The sequence below is a fragment of the Pochonia chlamydosporia genome, chromosome 1, assembly GCF_001653235.2.
Source record: "Pochonia chlamydosporia 170 chromosome 1, whole genome shotgun sequence".
Taxonomy (NCBI): Eukaryota; Fungi; Ascomycota; class Sordariomycetes; order Hypocreales; family Clavicipitaceae; genus Pochonia; species Pochonia chlamydosporia.
This window is the reverse complement of record NC_035790.1, coordinates 5,560,338-5,582,050: the sequence shown is the minus strand read 5'-3', so window position 1 is coordinate 5,582,050 and position 21,713 is coordinate 5,560,338. Positions and strand designations below refer to the sequence as shown.

At 50.2% G+C, this 21,713-nt stretch overlaps 4 protein-coding genes across 4 annotated transcripts; 2 read left to right on the top strand and 2 right to left on the bottom strand.

The window, feature by feature from the left end:
* Positions 1-498: 498 nt before the first annotated feature.
* On the bottom strand, positions 499-4,730 carry VFPPC_01451 (ankyrin repeats (3 copies) domain-containing protein; the record flags this gene model as incomplete). Its single annotated transcript, XM_022428225.1, has 5 exons — positions 499-506; positions 577-663; positions 718-819; positions 881-965; positions 3,015-4,730. 5 exons carry the CDS (start codon positions 4,728-4,730, stop codon positions 499-501), a joined length of 1,998 nt encoding a protein of 665 aa, XP_022284741.1.
* Positions 4,731-8,124: 3,394 nt separating this feature from the next.
* VFPPC_01450 (neutral/alkaline nonlysosomal ceramidase) lies at positions 8,125-10,483 on the top strand (the record flags this gene model as incomplete). The annotated part of the gene is made up of 3 exons (XM_018281281.1): positions 8,125-8,688; positions 8,755-9,285; positions 9,347-10,483. 3 exons carry the CDS (start codon positions 8,125-8,127, stop codon positions 10,481-10,483), a joined length of 2,232 nt encoding a protein of 743 aa, XP_018149919.1.
* An 8,158-nt stretch (positions 10,484-18,641) lies between these two features.
* On the top strand, positions 18,642-19,846 carry VFPPC_01446 (30S ribosomal protein S7; the record flags this gene model as incomplete). Its single annotated transcript, XM_018281278.1, has 3 exons — positions 18,642-18,890; positions 18,949-19,326; positions 19,394-19,846. The coding sequence occupies 3 exons, from the start codon at positions 18,642-18,644 to the stop codon at positions 19,844-19,846; spliced, it is 1,080 nt and encodes a 359-aa protein (XP_018149916.1).
* A 480-nt stretch (positions 19,847-20,326) lies between these two features.
* Positions 20,327-20,605, bottom strand: VFPPC_15369 (hypothetical protein; the record flags this gene model as incomplete). The annotated part of the gene is made up of 1 exon (XM_018293122.2): positions 20,327-20,605. One exon carries the CDS (start codon positions 20,603-20,605, stop codon positions 20,327-20,329), a length of 279 nt encoding a protein of 92 aa, XP_018149915.2.
* Between the last annotated feature and the right edge of the window lie 1,108 nt (positions 20,606-21,713).

Genomic DNA, 21,713 nt, shown 5'->3' with positions numbered 1-21,713 from the left:
CCACACCCCGAATTTATACCATTTCCAGGGGTATGTTAAAGTTGAGAAGCTTATTTTTACAGGGTCTTATACATGCTTAGGAGGCCCAATTCCACCTAATTTAATCCTTATCCATGAATTTCTACCTGAGTTCAGTCCGCAACCGGCTTACGGGATGCCTCTTCAATGTATAGTACCTCCCTGAAACGCCAACTGAGTAGCATACTAAGCTCAAACGGACTTGAATCAATCCCTAGACGAATTTTTGGATAGGTTTGCGGCGACGGATGACGCACAGTCTTGGATAGACAGGCACCCATATCCCGCAGCACAAGAAGATGGTGGCGATAACAGTTGGACGGCCAAATAGGTTGTACCCCAGATATAATGGTCAACATCGGCGGACTGGCTCTCCAATCTTGGGCTATTTGTGGATATGATCAAAATCTGTTGCCTCTGGGTAGACATCCAGCCACTGTTGTCTTGTATAGAGCGTTCCGCAGTCCAAAAGAAAACGCGTTATTTTGCTATTTAGATCTAACATGAATGTTAATTCTGCTCTCATATCTGTACTTTTGCACAACTCGGTCGACTTACCGTCCAGAGTCATACTCCGAGCTGGCTGTAGAGAGAAATGGTCGGTACGCTCATGTACCAGCACCAAGTCATCGGGCAAACGGGTTCCTTGAGATGATGTCAGCACAATGACCGTTGACTGGAGTTTGTAAGGCCACATACCTGAAGGAACAGCATACACGATGACATCGCTTCCCTTGGATAGCCTAGCTACAAGGTGTTGTTGGTACGGTGAATTTGGTCGCATGGACGCCCCATTTGGCGCTGGACTTTGATCAGCAAGCTTCATGTTTCTCTACAAGTCGCATTCTCCCAAAGTATTCACCTTTATATGAGTGCGGCTGCAGTGCCTTTGCTTCGACCATGCCGTGTCTGACGGATATATCATATATGCGTCGATTCGGCGACAGCTGCCGCAGGTGAACATGGGGCCTGTTATTGACGCGAAAGATCTCCTTGGGGAAAGACTTGAATACACCGATCAGGTTTGCCATTACCCTAACCAAAAAGTGCCTTCCAGTCAATTCCGGGGGAATAAGGAGTCAAAACGCGGAAAATTACCAACATTGTCACGTGTTGCATTCACCCAACCGAGCAGATGCGTAGATGCCTGGTGCCTTAGGATTGTCCGAATTACCCAGACCACGCAAAATCACTATACAGCGCAGCCAACAAATGTATGGACAGTTACGAATTCTATTCATCTTGTACGATATACCAACTGGTAATGACTCCGACACTCTAAACCACGAGTTATTGTCCCAAGGCACAACGACCATATATGTTGCGACTTCCGGGGCCAGCGGTACCGAGATGTTGCTCAGTTGTAGTTTCAAACACTCGAATAGCGCCTTTGTTTTCGGGTACATCGACCACAACGAAGGAGGTGTTTGTAGGAGGCCGTAATTGGGTACCCGTCGGGAGATCATGTTTCCAGATAATACTGCACTGGCCAGATCGCAGCTGAGATTATATTGTCCAAGCCTGGTGAATACCCCTGGCCTTGGAAAGTAATTGGAAAACCTTAACAGTTTCCCTCTCCCTTAGCGCATCCTCCACCCGTTTCTCGCCGCGGAACATAATACTCACTCTTAAGTAGCAGCAGGCGGCGAGTCTCCGAGCGACCTCAATGTCACCTCCATGTGCTGTCATTGGTAGGGCGGAAGCCTTGGCATCTGTCATGACGATGGCCTCTTGCTGCGTGATGTCTGGTGGAAACATGTCAATCATGAATTGTGGATCCCGGCAGCGTTATGCGATCTCATTGTGGGGCTAGTGGCGTTCCATAACACAGGAACATTCCGAATTGGGAATCCCAACTTAACGCTTAACCGTTATGCTCGCGTTATGCCGGTGACGCTGGTGTAAGGCATCATGAACCATATGGACAATGAAAGAAATATAAATAAACGGCCAAGTTTCTACAATCAAACATTCAGAAATACATCATCACAATCACAATCAATACTACAAACCAAACAATCTACCTCTTCAAACAACATCACTTTTGTGGTACAAACACCAATCTACACATCTTCATCTCCTCACATCAAAATGTCTCCCGTCGCCCGCATCACCAGCATGGCCGCCCGCCGCGCCTTTTCCACCACCACTCCCACTCTCAAACCGGCTGCCACTGACGCAGCGGCCAGCAATTCCTGGGCATGGAAGAACCTCTCTCCCAAGACGCGACGAAATGTCGTTTATGGTCTGGGCGTGTGTGCTGTTGTTGACAGCTACGTCGTTTATAATTACTTTCCTGGGGTTTTGGGACTAAAGGACGAGAAGAAGAATTAGAGATTTCTCGGGAGACTAATCTTGTCATGGGGGACGGACTATTTACATTGTGCACTGGCTGGTTGGTTAGATTGGGGAATGGACATGGCATTGGAATATAGACTGGAGGGTTAATCGACTCATTTGTTTTGTTTATATAATGTTTTTGTTTTATCAATTCGAGAATTGAATATAGAGCATTTATAATACTCCTGTGTTGGTTGCCTTGTGATTTCACCCATCACGAAATGGTACTTTACTGACGACAGGTCCGCAAACCCCTTCCACACAGAGTCAAAAGGATATTCAGTCTAAAGCGGGAGACAACTTTTTCCCCTCACACCTGTCACATCTCCAGCCACCGTGAATCATATTTCATTACTATGATGGAAATATCTGGTCTAACCAACCAATTAGCTCTACTACGGTTCCCATGTAGCAGGGCGCACCCCAGTCGTCAAAAAGCAACCTCGACGGGGAAAATTAGCTTCTTCCCAATCGCCCTCATCAGCATGACTCTCATCTAGGCATTTTGAAACACCAGACACTGCAGCACGCTGAGCACATGGCCGACACACAGCGTACTGTCTGCCGGCAGTACTATTCTTACAACCATCACACCACCAGGTAAGCTGGACGTCCTTTAGGCGCCGCACACAAACGGCACAAGAAGAATCACGCACCCTGAAATCATGCCACGATGGTCCATAGAACCCTCCGGGCATTTTAGTGATGACAGGCTCACCCTTGTACTTATTGACAAGCTTGACAAGATCCGTCGGGCCACAGTCGACAGCCCAGTCGATAAGTCTAAGTCCAAAGACATCGGTTTCATCTATTCCGGCAGGATAAGCGGCAAGCAAAATACGAACCGCCTCTGTATGACCATTACGGGCGGCAGCAAAGACGGGAGTGGCGCCAAATCGGTCTTTTATATGGGCAGAGGCACCAGCATCAAGCAGCAGCTGCACAACTTGGCTCGCTCCGGCCCTGGCCGCGTAGAATAGAGCTGTCCGACCAAGGGGATCTACCTCATCCACGGGGAGTGTGGTTGATTTTGATGTGCCGTTGCCTAACAGCCCTTTCCAATGCTGAATGACCAGTTCTGTGGCAGGGTGCCTTCCGCTGTCCGCCACTAGATGCAATATAGTGCTGCCAGGACCGTTGACATTGGTAATATCGGCGCCGTGTCGAAGCAAAATTTGGATGGCGTCGAGGTTGCCATTTTGACAAGCATGCATGAGTGGTGTGCATCCGCAACTGGCGACTCTATCGACTTCAGCTCCGAATTCCAGCAAGAGCCAGATTGTCTCTGCTTCACCTCTAGCAGCTGCTACCAGTAGAGGTGTGCAACCTGACTCATTTGCAGCGTTGGTGTCGGCATTGCGCTGCAAAAGCATCTGTACAATCATCTTCGAAGACCACTCGACGGCTACGGTGAGTGGCAGGTTCCCCTCCCGGTCTCGACTCATTACGTCGGCGCCTCTTTGAAGAAGTAAGGCCGTCTTTGAGCAATCACGGCGCATCATTATGGCTGCCATTAGCATTGTCTTTCCGCCAGAGTCCAAGGCATTGATGTCGGCCCCGTGATCCAAAAGTGCGGCGCACGCGCTGGTTGAGCCGTTCCTTATGGCGCAGTAAAGGGCAGTTTCGCCTTCGTCGTTGAGGGCATTCACGTTGGCGCCATTTTCTATCAGAAGCCGGATGAGGAGTTTACATTTGACATCTGCTTCGTCTTCGTCGTCATCATCGTCGTCGTCCATCATGTATTGTGCAACGGCCGCAGCATGGAGAGAGCGCCAAGGCTGAACTGATATTGTTGCACCTAGGTCAAAGAGTTTCTCGACGACTTTGACATGACCCCCACGAGAGGCTACTTCTATAAGCCGACTTCCACTTTTTTCCGTGAGGTGATGAGCATTTTGGCTGTCCTGGAGCAGATGCTCGAGAATAGTCAGGTTGCCGGTTGTGGCAGCAAGACGAACAAGGCGGACATCGTTGGTGGCAACTCCTGCGTCTTGTGCCCTCTGCAGCGTATCTAACCTTCCCTTGTCTATGGCCCAATAGATGGCCTGGTCGTCCAATCTATAAAGTTCGGCCTCACCATTGAGATCGTCCTCATCCCCCGCACTGCCTAATGTCATGTCCGAGTCGTAGTCAGAGAAGTCGCCATCGAGGCTGTCTTCCTGGCTCCGTTCCTCTTCGTCTCTCTGGGCATTGGCATATCTTTCTTCTCGTTTCAATGAGGCTGCTAGCGCGTTGCAACAGTACAGCTCGGAGATAGCGAGGTTGAACAATCTGCGACTGGTTTTGGCGAGATTCAAGATGGATGGCTGGCTATCCAGACCACGCACGATGAATACAAGCAGCTCATCGGGTAGACTGAGCAAGCCCACCATATTTGCGGAGGCAATATTTGGAGATATGCACTTGGCAATTAATGCGATTTCACTGGAGAGAATAGGCGGTAGTGGGAATGAAGTGAAGTCTCTGTCCCCCTGTCGTCCAACTTTCAGCTGGACTCAGCCAGAGTCCTGACTGTTGACCCCACCAGTGAAACCCCAGCAGGTTCCCCACGAATGCTTGATGTGTGCATTGTTTGCATTGTTATGATTTGTTGGTGCCGTCTGCATCGACCAAAAATGGCTGCAATACAGAACATCATCCTTGACCAGATAGTGAAATTGCTGGCCTAGTTAGTTATCATGAATTCCGAAAAGCTTCTCCGGCCTTGCTAACACCACTAACGTCAATAGACGTGGCTGGCCTAAGCGAGAAGCTCAAAACCATATAATTCTAGGCAGATACTTACAGATGACTGCCGTTTGCCGATGCATCGCGTGATCAAGAAACACATATGGCCATCACTATCGTAAACGAGATTCATATTGTCGATACTACCAGGTTGTAACAGGGCGTGTTGGAATAATCCCAACCTACAACCATACAAGACAAGGTCCCGTTAGTCAGTCATCGAAAACTCTCTCAAGCAACTTTATTTGCAATCTTACATTTTCTGGCTTTTGGGAATACAGGTTTTCGGCTTGTTCCGTCAGTCGGCCCTGATTGGTGCGTAGGCAAAGAGTTCTTGGTCAGTCCCAAACCAAAACTGGAGGCAACCAACCAATGTTCCCATCCAGTGCCACGTACAGCAGACTCGTAGCAAAACTGGCTCAAAATTCCAGCTCAAAGGGGGAAAAAATCAGTCATGTCGTATAAAATGGTCGAAGTGCTACGTTCTGTTGTCTCAAAGTCGCACCGGGCATTGAATTGGACCGAGGTTCCACAACGGAAGGATCAATGTCCGGTGCCTTGGGCCAGGCTCGCTGACTTCCCCACTTGTCCACACAGGTTAGCTCAGTAGTTGAAAGCCATCGAGATATCAACAAGACTTGTTTCGGGAGCTTGAGACGATTTCCAGGAGTGGCAGTTCGTGTAGTGCGTCCCGGCTCGCAAAGATCCGTCCCAAGCTGCATCATGAATATCCACGCATGGAATTGATGGTTATCCAATAATGACTCTAAGATAGTCAGGTTGTCGGCGGGCAGGAGAATGCGACTGCTTGATCCTTGTTGCACAATAGTACTTATCCACGACATGATGCAGTTATCATTCAGCTGGCCATACTTGCGGCAACTAGCTGAGAGCACATGTATTGCATCGTTAGAACGAGAAGTGTTATCCCGGAGCTTTGTTTGCACACAAGGTTCGCGGTAAGCGAAACTTTCAAGACCAATATATCCAGCATATTTATCCAGAAATTAGGGAGGCAACGCCGGCACCAAAAGGCGAGGTTGGTGCTGCACATGCAGGTTGGCAACGTCTCACAGGGCAGGGATGACGGAAGAGGCGGTAATCCTTGGGTGATGCTCAGGGATGCCTCCAAGATTATGCATACTGTGGCATCGGCCCAAAGCAGCCGTAGGCGTATCTCAACTGTCAAAGCTCGTATGTACATTTGGTCCTATGCTGCAGCTGGTCCTTGTGAGAATCAGTATCAGACCAGAAAAAAAGACGATGGAAACTAGAAATCTCACCGTTTGAGCTAACGCTACGTTGCACAGCTCTGAAATCGCGCAGTTCTAGTCCACCTAGGTAGTCAGCTAAGCAAAATCAACCACGCGAGCCATCAGTCCGTCCACACACCAAACATGTTAGAAATGTGAGGATTACCAGTCTCCGTCTGGATTTTCAACGCACAGAACACATTTCGGCCTATGCGACACTCGCCATGAGACCCTGGTAGGCTGAGTAAAAGTGAGCATCAACGTAGAGCTTCAAAGAGGCACAAACCCTAATTGCTTTTAGCAACTTTCAACGTGATTTGTCTCATAACAGCTATGGAGGAATGACAAAGTAGCCTGGCGACAAACCATCTGATGACCTGGCGACGCAGACAGACTGACCAGTTGACCTTGAATTTTGGCGGATGACACCCCCTGTTCGCTTCTGGCCGCCACAAAAACGTCAACTGGTGTCGCTCCCTGCAGCCCAACGATGGTGTCGCGGGCTCGATTCTGTTTTCGACATTGCACTCCGCAAAAGAGACCAGTTGACGGCCTCGGATCCACCAAACTACCTGACTGCTCAAGCTTTGACCCAGCGCGAAGTGGATTTCGTCGGTCGGCAGACGAAGTGGACATCATGCGGAGGAGATGGGAGAATGCGGGTGCATCTACCGCTGGGAACGGGTACCAAAGTCTGGCATGTCACTTGCATTGAAATCTACCCAGATGGGTGGTTGACAGTATTTGAAGCTGTTTGATGGAAGTTGAGGATTCGACAAAGCAGAACGAGGCAGGCGGAGTGGAAAGAGCACGGCAATCCGCACTCTGTGAGAGTGTGCATATCTTGTGCATGCATTTCTTTGACTACGCTTGACCACAGAAATCGCTGGCTAGTAGCCTGCATTAACTAGACCTCGACTTGTGCATTGCAGCTTGGGCTGAGCTTAACGGTCCACGTCCGATGCCACTCTCAATGCTGACCCCTGGCAAACTTGTCGGCTTCATAACCCCGACTGGACCTCCTGTGCCATCAACTCCAGTCTTCATCTCGAGCCATCTCGTACGACAGCCTGATCCTATCTCCCATTGGCGGATCCTCTTGGTACCATGCGCCTCGATCGTCGGCCTTCATATCTCTTCCAGGCAGTCAGAAGGACCAACCCCAGCCCAAAACAGTTCTAGCCAGCTCCTGTTCTTCATTAGCGTCCATTTTTGATGCTTTTTGAGCAGTCTTCTGCGTTGCTAGTGGACAGTTGAGTTGTATTCGATGATGGACGTTGTACGGCCGCCCCAAGACAAACGGCGGATATTCTGGCGCCACCGCCGCCTTTCATCTGGTGCAACTCGCACATGGACGATGAACCGAGCTTGATCCAGCATCCCTCTGCCAGGTTGATGCCACCTCCATGGTGGCTGTCGGCTTCCGCTGCCAACCCCCATGCTCTTATGCCACAGGAACCTGTTTTAGTAGATTCTGTGATCTATCAGGAGCAAAGGAACAGTCTCTCAAATCGTCACGAGACGGGCCGAACGTGCCGCTAATTACCCCATTCCACCCCATCAGGGGTTCATGTCCGTCGGCGCAGCCAGTGACGAAAGCGCCGGTAGCAGTTCCTTCTTGTCTTTGCTTTTGCACAGAAGATTCTCGCTTAATATAAGAAGATCAGATGTCCCGCCGTTCCTTCCGTGGACCGGGACCAGAGATAGACATGGTTCTACTCCAAGACACTCCAAACCACCGTTGAAACGTTCTTGCTCGAATAAACACGCAAAGTTGGTTTCCGTCATGGCTTACACGACGGCTCGACCGTCCAAGAGCTTGGGCCTTTCGAGGACCTCCATCTACAGCTTGTTCTCCCTTCTGGCCCTATTCTTCCTCAGTACACTTGCAGCTTGCGGCTCCGCTGCCTCTACGGGCGACAAATATCTCATCGGCGTTGGCAAAGCCGACATTACTGGTCCAGTTGTTGAGATCGGCTTTGCCGGGTATGCTAATCTCGACCAAGTCGGCTCTGGTCTCCGACAGCGTTTGCACAGTCGCGCTTTCATTATCGCAGATAAGAACAACCCCAAAGACCGATTCGTTTATTTGGTTCTCGACACACAATCTGGCGACACGGCAACGCGATATGGTGTACTGGAAGGACTTAAAAAGTTGGGGTCTGACTACGACGTGTACGGTCACAACAACCTCGCCTTGACCGGAACTCACAGCCATGCTGGACCAGGTGCTTGGTTCAACTATCTTTTGCCGCAAGTCACCAGCTTGGGCTTTGACAAGCAAAGCTATCAAGCTCTCGTTGACGGCGCTGTATTGTCCATCAAGCGCGCCCACGAAAACCTTCAAGAGGTACGTGAACCTTGTTTCTCGTTCACATTTGCTTTGACGTACCCCACACACTTACACACTTTCTAGGGCTATTTGGACACTGGAACCACCAGAATTAAGGACGGTGCCATCAACCGCTCCCTGTTCGCCTACCTCGCCAATCCCGAATCCGAACGTAAGCAATATGAAGACCAGACTGACACTCTCATGACACTCCTCCGCTTCAAGCGAGCCTCTGACAACAAGGATATTGGAGTCCTTACGTGGTATCCCGTCCATGGCACTTCTCTCCTCGGCAATAACACCCACGCTGCTGCTGACAACAAGGGCGTTGCCGCGTGGATGTTCGAAAATGCTATGAAGGAAAACTCCAACGCTGCTGATGGGTTTGTGGCTGGATTTAGCCAGGCTAACGTGGGCGATACCACTCCAAACGTCCTCGGCGCGTATTGCGACGATGGATCCGGCCAGCAGTGCAGCTTGGAAAATAGCACATGTGCCGATGGCAAGTCGCAGAGTTGCCACGGGCGAGGACCTGAATTTGCAGCCTTGGATCTCGGTGTTAAGAGCTGCTATGAGATGGGACGTCGTCAATTTGCAGGCGCGCAAACCATTTATGTGAGGAATCCTCTGACTGTATTAACCTCCAAACTCAAGTTGCTAATACTATGGATGACAGAGCTCCCTAGGCACTTCTGGAACAGCAGTTGTAGGGTCATCCGTCAAGGCATTCCACTTCTTCCACGACATGCGCTTCTGGAATTTCACTCTTCCGAATGGGAAGCAAGCGCAAACCTGCCCAGCTGCACTGGGTTACTCTTTCGCTGCGGGTACATCAGACTGGCCTGGCGCATTTGACTTCACCCAAGGTGACTCTGGTGAACCCAACGCCAACCCTCTTTGGAAACTCGTATCGGGACTTCTCCGGACCCCTACTGCACAGCAAAAGGCGTGTCAAGGCTCCAAGCCCATCCTTCTTGACGTTGGTGAAATGGACCAGCCCTATGCCTGGACGCCCAACATTGTCGACATTCAAGCTCTCCGCGTGGGCCAATTCGTCATCATCGTATCCCCTTCAGAGGCCACGACCATGTCTGGACTTCGTTGGAAAGCCGCTGTTGCAGCTGAAGCATCCAGCTTCCTCCCTCAGAAGCCTATTGTTGTCCTCGGCGGTCCAGCAAACAGCTACTCTCACTACTGCGCTACGCCAGAAGAATATGAGGTGCAACGCTACGAAGGCGCATCAACGCTCTTCGGACCTCATGAACTAGACGCCTATATCAACCTCACCGTCAGCAACATGCACTACCTCCGTCCGGATTCAAAAGACACACCCGACCAAGGCCCCCTTGCTCCTGACAACCGCGGCAAAGCCCTCTCCTTCATCACCGGCGTCGTAGTCGATAACGCCCCCATCGGCTCTTCCTTTGGCAAAGTCGTCCACCAACCATCCGCATCATATCAAATCGGATCTGTTGTCAACGTGACTTTCCAAGGCGCCAACCCTCGCAACAATCTTCGTCAAGAACAAACATTTGCTGCTGTCGAGCAACAAAATGCCGATGGATCCTGGACGCAAGTTCGCGACGATACAGACTGGTTCCTCGTCTATTCATGGCGCAGGACCAACTTTATCCTCGGATACAGCGAAGTGGACATCTCATGGGAGACGTATGGGAACGCTAAACCAGGCACGTATAGGATCAAGTATTATGGGGATTCAAAGCCCCTTATCGGTAGTATAAAGGCGTTTCAGGGGACTAGTAATTCGTTCAAGTTGACAGGCGGGTTGACACGTCAGCTTCGGGTGATGTAGTCGATTTAGTGCGACATAGCAAACAATACAACGAGATACGATACCACATGTTCAACCCATCAAACTGGCCACGATACATCTTTCCTACGATGGTTGAGTCACAATTCGGGCCTTTGCTACGACTCCAAACATTGTTCGCATCATCTGCCGTGTCACAGCAGTACACGTCATTACATATTCCCTCTCCCCTCACAGCGACATCTCCGAGAACAGCAGTGTCTAAATCCGTACACGTATTTTGTGTTGCGCGATCAACACTCCCATGTATCCGCAGATGATAAATCAAGAAAGAGCAAACTTTTGCTCCGGCTTCCCGCGGCGACACATCATGAAACGAGTATTGTAGCGCTCATACATGCAAGCACACGTACGGACATGCCATGGTACCCTGCTGCTCTTCACCCGTAGGCGACGTGAGCTAGCTTTGCGAAACAATGCCATTCAACTCAGACGCCAATGTAGCATGCCTGCTTTTGAGACATTTTGGAACGTAGATTCTTCTAAGCTGAACTTTTTAAACATCTGTTTACAAATAGTTTGACAGGTCATTTCACTTGGTGCAACTGAAAAAAGAAGTAACAGGAAAGTTGCAAAAGCTTTTAGTAAAATTTAAAGGGATTCAGCACACGGACTGACAATGCCCCCACAATCCACAATATGCTATATGACGGTTGGTGGCTTGGGAAAAAAGCAAGTTCAGGTGCAAGATGAGGATCAACGCGCGTTTGTTTCTTCTATTCTCATCGGGAATAAAAAGAACAGCCCTGTTTCAATTGGAAGAATTTGCAATTGTGGTCCTGGAAATTTGGGTGTGCCTGCAGTCGTCGATTTAGGTATCACGGCCTAAAAGAAGAAACGAGCTGTGGCTGGCTGGGAGGAACTCATCCTATTGTCCAGTTTGTATTCAAGGCAGATCAAGCCATTGATTTCCAACAAGAGCGTGGACCTCAGCCTAGAAGCTCTTTCGAGTCAGCAACTGGCAGTATTGGAGTAACCAACACAGGACGCATGCGTCAAGGTCACTGCCGTGAAACACGACAAGACGTCAGGGCCATATGGTTTGGCCACGTTTTTTATCGCCTCGCTCTCTGTTTGCTGGCCCTTGTTCCCCGTTTAGACGTCTTCCATTTCTTTGGGTGTTGAGGTATTCGTTATCTCAAATCCTTCACTGACAGAAATCGCGTACGGCTTCCCGAACCGGCTGAGTAGATAACACGAGAAGCTTGCCCCCTTGTTGCCTATCAACACCGTGTGTCACATACCAAATAGCGCTATTGTAGATAGTGTATGGCTGCTTCACCGACGGAGGGTACGCGCATCAGAGGTAATGGTGTTGGGTATCCAAGGCATCGGAGGGCAGTAGACTGTTACTATGCGAGGCCCCAGGCAAGGTGAATGGGACGAACAACAGCATATAGCTGCAGAGTATGGAGTACTTGAGTATAGATATCCTCAAGGTGACGGCGATATGTTTCATGAGTATAGTTCTCGAAGACGCTGCACATTGGTCTCTAGCATCTCGAGAGCACACCTATTTGTTTGGTGTGAGTTTGGTCCAAGTGTGCCAGTAGACACTCTGGACGAGCCAGGGTTCAATGCATCTTGACATCGGCCATCATCAGACAATCCCTGCACTGCTGAGAGCCAGCTGGGAGCGGGCTGATGGGTACCGTCGCAATCAGCTCGCCAGCTGAAGCCCAACCATACACTAACCTCACACCATCGTGATAATCAATCTCCCAAGATTGATCACGCGCAGAAGCGCCAGGGCGTCGACCGGATACTAGCCCGATCGAGTTAAATGACACACATATGCAAAAAATACTCTCTGTAGAAAGCTCCTGTACTGTACTGTACATACGGAGTATGTGAAGGTTATGTTTGGGCTGACACAAGATGGCTTTTGGAGCACACAGCACCTGCTGATGATGGTCAAGATAATTTGGCCATTGTTCAGGCTCTGACCAGGTTCATTCGAGCTAAATCACCTGGTTCTGAAGTGGTATCCACACTTCAATGCCATCAACGCCATCTCTGCGATTCTCTTTGTCACCAAGCGAGACGTCGAAAAATCGGGTGAAGCTGCTTGTTCCGTTTCGGAACATACTGTCTGGTAGCAGCTGGAGACTACTGTAGTTGTTTGTCAGAAGATGTGCCACACTCTTACAAGAAGTGAATTACACCGTGTTTCGCTCAAGCAGACCTCAAAACGATGTCGAAACTCTCGGGCTCAAAACTTGTGGGCCAATCGAGTCGAGAGACCGGTGGAATCGGCCAGACTGAAAGATTTTCAAAGCCACCAGACAGCTTGTTGAGTGAACTGCGCAACGACGAACTGAACCGCCGTTACGTGAGGCAGCTATGTTGCTCCGCCAGTATGGCCCAAGCGTACTGAAAGACTCATTCCACACAACTTCTTGGGGAGGGGTGGTTTGGGCATTGAATGCATTTGTAAATGCAAAGTCATCAAATGTCAGAGCATGAAATGCTTGCCTCAGCCCAAAGAACAGTGTTAGCCATCAAGAACTCGTGCTTCGGTATCTGCCGAGCATGCAAGTGCTGAGATACAGGGCGATGTCGGACGTAAGGGGAACGAATGTGTACTTTCTGTCAGAAGCAAGCCTCGTACAGCAAGTAGCGGCTTTCCTGAAACCATTTGGAAAGCTTCTTGCTATGCAAATGCAACTGACTGCTTGAACAGGAAAAGCAAACGGAAGAAAAACGAGGTGGAGTCAAACGGCACATTCTCAAATGCCTTGCCCTGCATCTATCTCCCCAGTTTGTTCGGAGTACTCCGTAAATAAAAGCAAAAGTGGAAAGTGGAGGCAGAAGAAAAGGGAAGGCACAAACAACCAGCCAGCCAGCCAGCCAGCAAACAAACAAACCCAGACATCGAGCCATGCTCAAGTGCTGTAGCAATACAAATTTGACATAATATATTGTGGCCACACGACGTACAGGCGAAAACCAAATGGAGTACGGCCAAAGTAGGAGAGAGATTTGAGGAATCTGGTCGAAGAAACAAATGGCGGCTTTACCGGGTGTGAATTCAGGACGAGACAACGAACTGGGAAGCCGAGGCCAACAGAGCACAAATCTCCATTGTCTCTGCCCATTCTACAAACGACGCAGATTTTCGAACAATGAGAATCAAAGATTGTTCGTCTTTTGTTTACCAGTACCCTATGACGCCGATTTAGCATCACACAGCTCACCATGCAGGGCCAATGTCGCCAGTCGCACACTCGGTGAATACAACAGGATTAGTTATCAAGCAGACGCACCAGAAGAAAGCTCAACAAACCCGCATCAACTAAACCAACTTGTGTCTGCTCGGTCTGGAGTCTAAGCAAGCTAAACTACCCAAATTCCGAGCTGTACGAAGGATCTGCTGACGATGGCGCGGCACTAGTGCGGCTACAGGCTTCACAATGAGAAACTGTTGGTACTACGGTTAGTATTTCGAACTGGCGGTGGCCGGAACTGAGGTTTGCACAACTGCCACAATGTGTTCAGCCACGATCTTAGACTTAGATCGGTCACACCATCCGCCGGGTACTTGGAATCTATTCGCTGACCGGAATCCAGCTGGTTGGTAGTAGAAATCCAGCATCAATCAAGCCCCCGCATAGCCCTGTCGGGTCTTCCTCGTCCTGCAAGTCTAGATCAGGCTCTTCACCCTGCCTTGGCTACGCTTCACTGCGTCGAGCTTGACGCATAATTACGATTCCCTCGACTCCTGATGAAATCTGTCGCTACCCGCTTATCTTTTGGACGACATCAGTGTCTCGTGACCGCTTTAGGGGTGGTCGTTGGCACCGTTTTTGTTGCTGGCTCTGGTAAATCCAAGGGCACCCATGCTCTCTGTAATTTCATCATCGGTTCGCCAGAGAACCAAGCACACGGGCCCCTTTTGACAGCTCAAAGCCACGAAGAACAGCCCAGTACCCCTGGCTCAGGTCATGGGGTCAACTCTGAAGGTTACAGAAAGGAATACGTATTACCAGAAGCCCTACGGAGTACAATAGAAATGCCAACGGAGCAGATCCGTGCACCGGCATTCGCCCCTGACAATGTTCGTCAATCACGTCTCTCTACGGCTGTATGGGGTAAACTCACCTTTGGCTGGGCACAACACACGGGAGAGTTTCGGTCGGGATGGGACATCTTATTAAGAACAGCGCTGAGCCACATACAACTCATCAATAGTCACTGTCGAAGAAACGCCCCGAGGCCAGACCATCATTTGGCAAGATGGGCAAATTGTCAAAGCGAGTGCCAAGTGGACCAGCCCACCCCAACTTTTTTGTCAGGGTTGTCAAACCAAACCAAACAATCAAGGCGCCACACCCTCGTTTCCGGGCGTCGGTCCGCCTCTCCCGCTGGACCACAATTGATAGCTGGCCTCCCCACCCCCATTCGAATGAATGCCTGGATTCTTTTGAGAGCAAGCTGGGCTGGCAACCTGGGAACCGTTGCTTTGGGCCTGGCTCGTGGTGTTGTTCTGAGCCACCTCGTTGCGTCAATACAATACACAAAGGAACCTTGGCAGGTTTGTGAGGCATGGGCAAAGCACCCCAGCGCACTCTAGGAGCAGAACACGGTTGACAATGGCAGCAAAAAGGCACTATCAACTAACTCACCATGTGGAGTCGGCCCTAGCGTCTCCTGTCCTGGTGGTGCATTCACTGGGTCATGAACTAGGTTTGACAAACAAACACTTCATCTCCACCAAGATTGTTTGTCGTCGTAATTATTACGATTCCTGACTCCTTACTTTTTGCCCTGCGATCTCACTTACCTGCTACACCCTGCCCCCTTTTCATACTCTACGCGAAACCTGCAACAGCATCAATTAGTATGCCCGAATGGAATACCGAGGACGCCCGGCTTGGACTTTACTGCAAAGCGGAACAGAGTACACAGAACCTGCACCGGCAGGCATACCTGCGTGGCGGGCTTTGGCATACCCGTTGAGCCGCATGCTGTATGCTTTACTGCACCTGAGCTGAAGGTCTGAAATCCGACTATGTGCGTGGAATTGGAGGGGCAGCTTTGGGTTGCCAAGAGGTCAATTTGGACATGAAAGACCCAATACTGTTCGGGTGCTGTGCGCCTTGTCAATGCCCAACATGTTGTGTCCTTCTCGTCAACGACAATTGTGTGGTTGTTGCCGTATAATAACTCAGCACGTATCCGAACTCGGTGGATGCTTTGTTCTCTCACTTCTCATATGTGCGAGGCTGAGCTGGAGGCTTGATGTCTCGAAGTCCGGGAACTTGAAGAAAACGTCGTCACCGTCTCTCCCCGCAGGCTGGGACCGGCATACTGGGAGCCTGGTCAGTGCAAGCAAGGTACAGAGGACGGTGTCGGCAATCATGCAGCTATCAAACTGTGTCATCCCGCAAAGGGACAATGCCCAGCGACCTGCATCACCAGTCCTGGTCATTCCCAGTTCCCGACTGCTGGGTTGGCACCAGCTAGTGCATCCTCCCCCATCCCTTGATCCTGGTCCCGGCAATGGACCCCCTGTCGCCGGCGCCTTCGTCGCCGCCCAGCCGGTTGATGGGATTGATGACATTCATTTGGTTTGGGTATGGTTTGTTTGCCCTGATCGTGGCAGCTAATAGTTACCATGGCTAGCTTTGGCTGCTACGGAGTAGAGAGGCTTTCGTGCTTTTACTTCCCCCTTCTGCACGCCCACCGCCGTTGAGGATGTGTGACCCCCGTCTCATCCTCGACCCATCAACGCTGCCCATCGTGGCTCGAACCAACGTGGTTGATTCTAGATTTCAGAGCACGGTGCAGTGACGGGTATCTGTCTGTGTCAATCCCTTGTTCGAGGCAACATGGGCGGTCCCCAACCTGACGCTGGATGACTTTTTCCCGGGAATCACATTTGTGCACCCTCACGCCCCCGCCATCCCATTGCACGGAGAGGAAAAAAGAAACGAGACGGAGTGCCCTTCTGAAATTAACTAGCACCCAAATTTTCTTATGTCCCTGACCTTGGAGCCATTGCAAAGTTCCTTCTTTGGCATTGGACCCCATCGTCGAGCCCGATCTTCTTGTTTTGTTTCTTACCTGGTCCGGTATCTAAATATCTCCTCCTTTTCTCTCCTCTCGTTTTGTTCATCTTATGCAGTCTCCCGCGACAACACATCCCGTACAAGCTACAAGCCCTCAAGTTTCGCCTGATCGTCTATACAGCCACGCCTGTTGTCCTCGAGCAGCCTTCGCACAAAACCTGGTCAGACGCCAGATCTACACCTAACACTGCCTATGCTCTGTCTCCAGTAGAGTAGCACTTGCATCTTCTCGCCACTTTCTCACACCTCATCTCGCCCACGACATTCCTCACTCGTCTCACCGGTGCATACATCGAGAGAATATATAAGACCCAAGGGACCCCCAAGTGGCTACACTACTGCGTCTCCAAAACTTCTGAGACTCGGCCTCTATCGCAATCCACGCAGACCCCACGCTGTGTCTGACCTTTTCGATCAATTTCATGCCAGTCTCTCACCTGATCTTTTTCTCGTAAACTATTATATTCTCTTGCATCAGACGATCTCGATCGAGCCAGTGCTATCTTCAGACTCTTTCTTCTCTATACTTGGACGACAACTCCTTCTTTTTTTTTTTCGGCAACGCCTCGTATCGATGATGGCCCCGTCGCCTACTTACAGCTCGAGTGGCTCCTCTGGCTCAAGCACTTGCTCCTGGCAGGAGAGATTGGAAGGTATTAAGACATCGCGTCATTCTTGATCTGTCAAACTAATTCTTGCTCGTCAGAATTTTGTCGAGATGCGCAGCTCATGCCTCCTGTTTTCCAGATTGTGTCTGATCGCCGAGGTATGTTCGCGCCGCTTACGACTCAGATGAGTTGGCGCTCACAGAATTATTTGTGGAAACTGACGCCGGTTACCTTTACAGGGGGCCGAACTGCTTGGTCGAGCAGAGTAACGGTCCATGGCCAGACATTGGCTGCGAGATATTGGTACGACGGCAAGAACCTCAACAATGCGAGAGAAGACGCCGCAGAATGCGCGGTCAACTGGCTCGTCACAGCATCGGGTCAGTCAACCAACCAGTCCTGGGGCACCTGGTAACTCGATCGTCACAATCTCATCAGCATGATCTCATCGCATGACCTCACGAAGAAATCCCACGTCCAAAATGTTGGGATTTGGTCCTTTTTTTCTGTTGACAATATTTTGTTGTGTTTTATTTAATCGCTTCCGTTGCTTTCACAGCGTTTTATCGACATTGGAGTTTTAAATGGTGACGAAAATGTGCCTTCCGGCACCGGAAAAGACAACACCATGGGAACGGCGCAAGGTTCTTTTTTTTTTTTTGTTTCTCCAGAGAGGAAAGTGGAAACTAATACCAGCACATGAAAATGAACCGTGTATGTTGAAGCATCATCGTTTGGCAACATGCTCTGTTGCCTGTTTAGAGGCTACAAGTGGCGATTGGGCTATCTCTGATTCCACCCAACGGGCATTTCTGGTTCGGGCCACACAAAGTGAAAGACGGCGAACCATATTTGAAACAAATGTATTGATATAAGGATATTGCGCAACGGGTTGGCTTTGTAGGGTTTGGCGCAGATTCAGATTCAGAAGAGAATATAAGCTGTTGAATTCATCCGATTACGGGGTTTCATACTCGGTACCATAGGTGTGCTCATTTGAAGGAAAAGGGTTCTCATCGCAACTTTTTAAATCCGTTCAGGATGAAGTTTAAACGAGATATGGCGCAGTCATTTGTGAAGATGCATCCAGGAAATAGTCAGCCTTGATTAGGGCAGCATCAAATCCAAAGTCGTACAAGTATTGCAAGCATGTGTCTTATTGCACCTGTAAGAGAATAAGGCCGCAAACTTGCAGCTTTGGAAGTTGCTTTTCTATCCCTGTTGTCCTCAATTGACTGTAGATGGTGATTTTCGTGGTTTGTGGTTTGTTGCGTTTTCGAGATGATATGTGATTACGTAATGTGCCACCAAGCACCAACGGGGCGGACCAGCCTTATTCCGACAACAAAGCTGCACAGTTACCGTCCGTAAATTTCGTCGCAACATTGTGTGTGCAGTCACACGACAATCCAGGAGTTGCTTATCGTCACTGCAGCAAATCCGGCAGGTCGGAGTGCCATTATGTCTCCAAAAACCTCTTTATTTGGGGCATGCAGAGCTTTGGCTGTACGCACAAGACCATTTGTGCAACATGGGAGGGAACCATTTCGACCGAGGCCAGCGATCTCCCGATGGTACTCAGCTGAACCCAATGGATCATCAACAAGACCAGCGGATGGGCCTTCAAAGGGCAATAACACATCGAGTTTGAAGGCCAATTCGTCTTCTACGGGTCCCGACGAGCCATTGAGCACTAAGGCAACACAACACGTGAGTTTCTTGTACACTCACAACTATTCCGAAACAAGTTAACAATGTTGTCAACTAGCCGAACCAAGCTTCCGAAACGTCACATATAGAGACCCTTAGCGATGCGACTTTAGAACAAATGCTTTACGGAGGTCGACTTGCCACGAGCAACACTGAGGGAGGATTGACAGCTGCGCAAGAGGATGCGCTCTACCGCGAAGGCACCATCCCTCCTCCAGAAGAGGCGGCAGCCCTCGTTGCTACAGCGCAAGCGGTTGAAGCGGCGGCAAAAATGTCTACAAGCGAGGGTGGCAACATACAAAACCCAGGACACAAATTCGGATTGCCCAAGAAGCCGTACCCAGATGGATTCAACTTGAAGCAAAGATACCACCCGGTCTTGGAGCAGTTTAGTCGATTGCTAATGCGGGATGGCAAGCTAAGCGTTGCTCAGAGGGTATGAAGACACCTACCGACATGACCCCTCAAAATATCTATCAATTACTGACATGGCGCCGTTTTAGAATGTCGCAACGGTGATGAACTATCTTCGTACCGCGCCCGCTCCCATCTACAGCCCGAAGTTCCCCCTCCTACCCGGCACGCCGCCGGCTTCTCACCTTCCATTGAACCCTGTTCTCTACATTACGATTGCCATCGACTCAGTGGCACCGTTGCTCAAAGTACGGAATATTGCCGGTGCTGGTGGTGGTGGGCGGGCCCTAGAACTCCCTGTACCTCTTACGGTCCGACAACGAAGACGAATGGCCGTCAAGTGGATCTTGGACATCATTGAGAAGAAGCCGTCTAAAGGCAGTGGCAGGAACCAGTTTCCCCACCGTATCGCCGAAGAAATCATCGCCGTGGTGGAAGGTCGATCAAGTGTATGGGAGAAGAGAAAGCAAGTACACAAACTCGGCACAGCGGCACGAGCCAACGTCGGGTCCAGGAAACTCAAGGTCAAGAAGAAGATGTAAGGGGGGAAAGATGCATCAGCTGGTGGCGTAATTTTGTATATTACTTGAAATTGGCTGTAGAGGCCAATGCATTCGCATCATGTTGCTCCTGTAGGGTGGATAGGGGCGTGTATGTAAGTTATAGAAGCGCTTGGTAAAATAAGATGAAATAAAAGCACCCAACAAAAGGGCATATATGCAAACTTAGCTGGGACTAAAATCACTCGATGCTGCTCCGTTCATTTAAACTGCGCCACGGGTTTGTTTGCTTCGTGCCGCACGGGATACATGCAACGACGGCTCAGAATGGCAGCGAGGTGAACATCAACAGTGAATGTCCCTACTCCGTACGTACTCGCAAATGGCTGCTGAAATAGCGAATCAGATACTAGCGCCTGGCGGCTGAAAGACAAGGTGAAGGATGTACAGCGGTGGACGGATCATGTGATTCTCCGTCCACTTACCAAGGTATGGCTTTCAACTCCGTACTTTAAGCTTTTATTAAGCTACATGCACAGAGGAGGCGGAAAAACGCCGCTGGGCGGGCAGCCAGACCGACATACGGACTGTCAACAGAAGCGCTACAATGACCAGACGCGAGAATGTCCAAAGCCAGAACGGCGGATGTGACTGCTGACAACTTGGGAACTGAATGCCGAAATGCATTGTTACAATTGTGCAGTCACTGAGCATTGTCCTTCTCCGTGCATCGCCGCGGCCATGTTGGTTCAATGCTGTGTGGTGCTTGCTGGTGGCAGTGTCGTGAGTATCGAATAACATTGAACGGTCGAGTTTGGTCTGGGTCTGATTTGAGGAGCTCCGTGCCAATCAACTGAATTCTTGGGCTTGGATTAGCTAGCGTTGAGGCTGCAACACGCTCATTTGACCTTGGGGTTCTTGGCATTCCGACTTGCTCATGGAGTCGAGGTCCTGAGCCTGAGGTTAGAGGCCACCAGACACATGCACACAATTGCCACCCGCCTGTGGAGCGGATGGTCCATTTGATCGAGTCTGAAAGCTCCCAGTCCTCCACAGCCTGCTTTGGCTGGAGTCAGTTCTTGTAGCAAGGGCCAGCCTGCGGTACAGAGCTGTGGGCACGGCAAGATGGTATTGAAGATTGGCTAAAATACGATAAGGGTATTGCTTTTGATGCCGTGGCATTCTCCGAAACCAGCTCGAGACCCACGGGCCTTTGGCGTTGTTCTTGCGACACAGATGCGAGCTAATGTACCACCATAACTTGACTCCATTGACTTGGAGCTGACAAGACGAGACCAGACCGGAGCAGAACAGACCAGACGTGCCAGGCCCCCACTTGAAGCACCATCTGCCTGCCCCAGCCTCGTTGCGCTAGTCGATTTCAGGCCCTGTGCTCTTCTATCCTGTGCTGTGTTGCACTCAACTCTGCTGTGCCATCCATCCATTTGATCCATCCGTAACTCTCACCATCCAACAGCGACCGACTGCTATTGCCTGACGACTTACTCTCCAAGTTACATGCACCGCCTGGCACACAGACACCAGACCTTTACCAGGTGCATCGTACTTTATCGTTTTGCAAGACACGCACCGAAGGTCCCACCTTCCATCCAGTCCGTCTCAACCTCTCCTCATCTGGCACACCCCAAACCGCACATTCTCCGACTCCATCTCGACAACTGAGCCAACACGATCGGTTCGCCTTGACGCCTTTGTCTCGGGCAACTCCCAAAGCGTCTTGTATCTTACTATTGACTGCAGCTGCAGCAGTTCTTCGCCGTTCAGCCCACCACCAGCACCCCGCCGTGATGATCTGACAGTGTCCATCACTTGTCAGAACTTGCGATTCTATCGATATCTTGTATTATCACAATGCCATTCTGGCCTCAAATTGATTCCACGAAGCGTC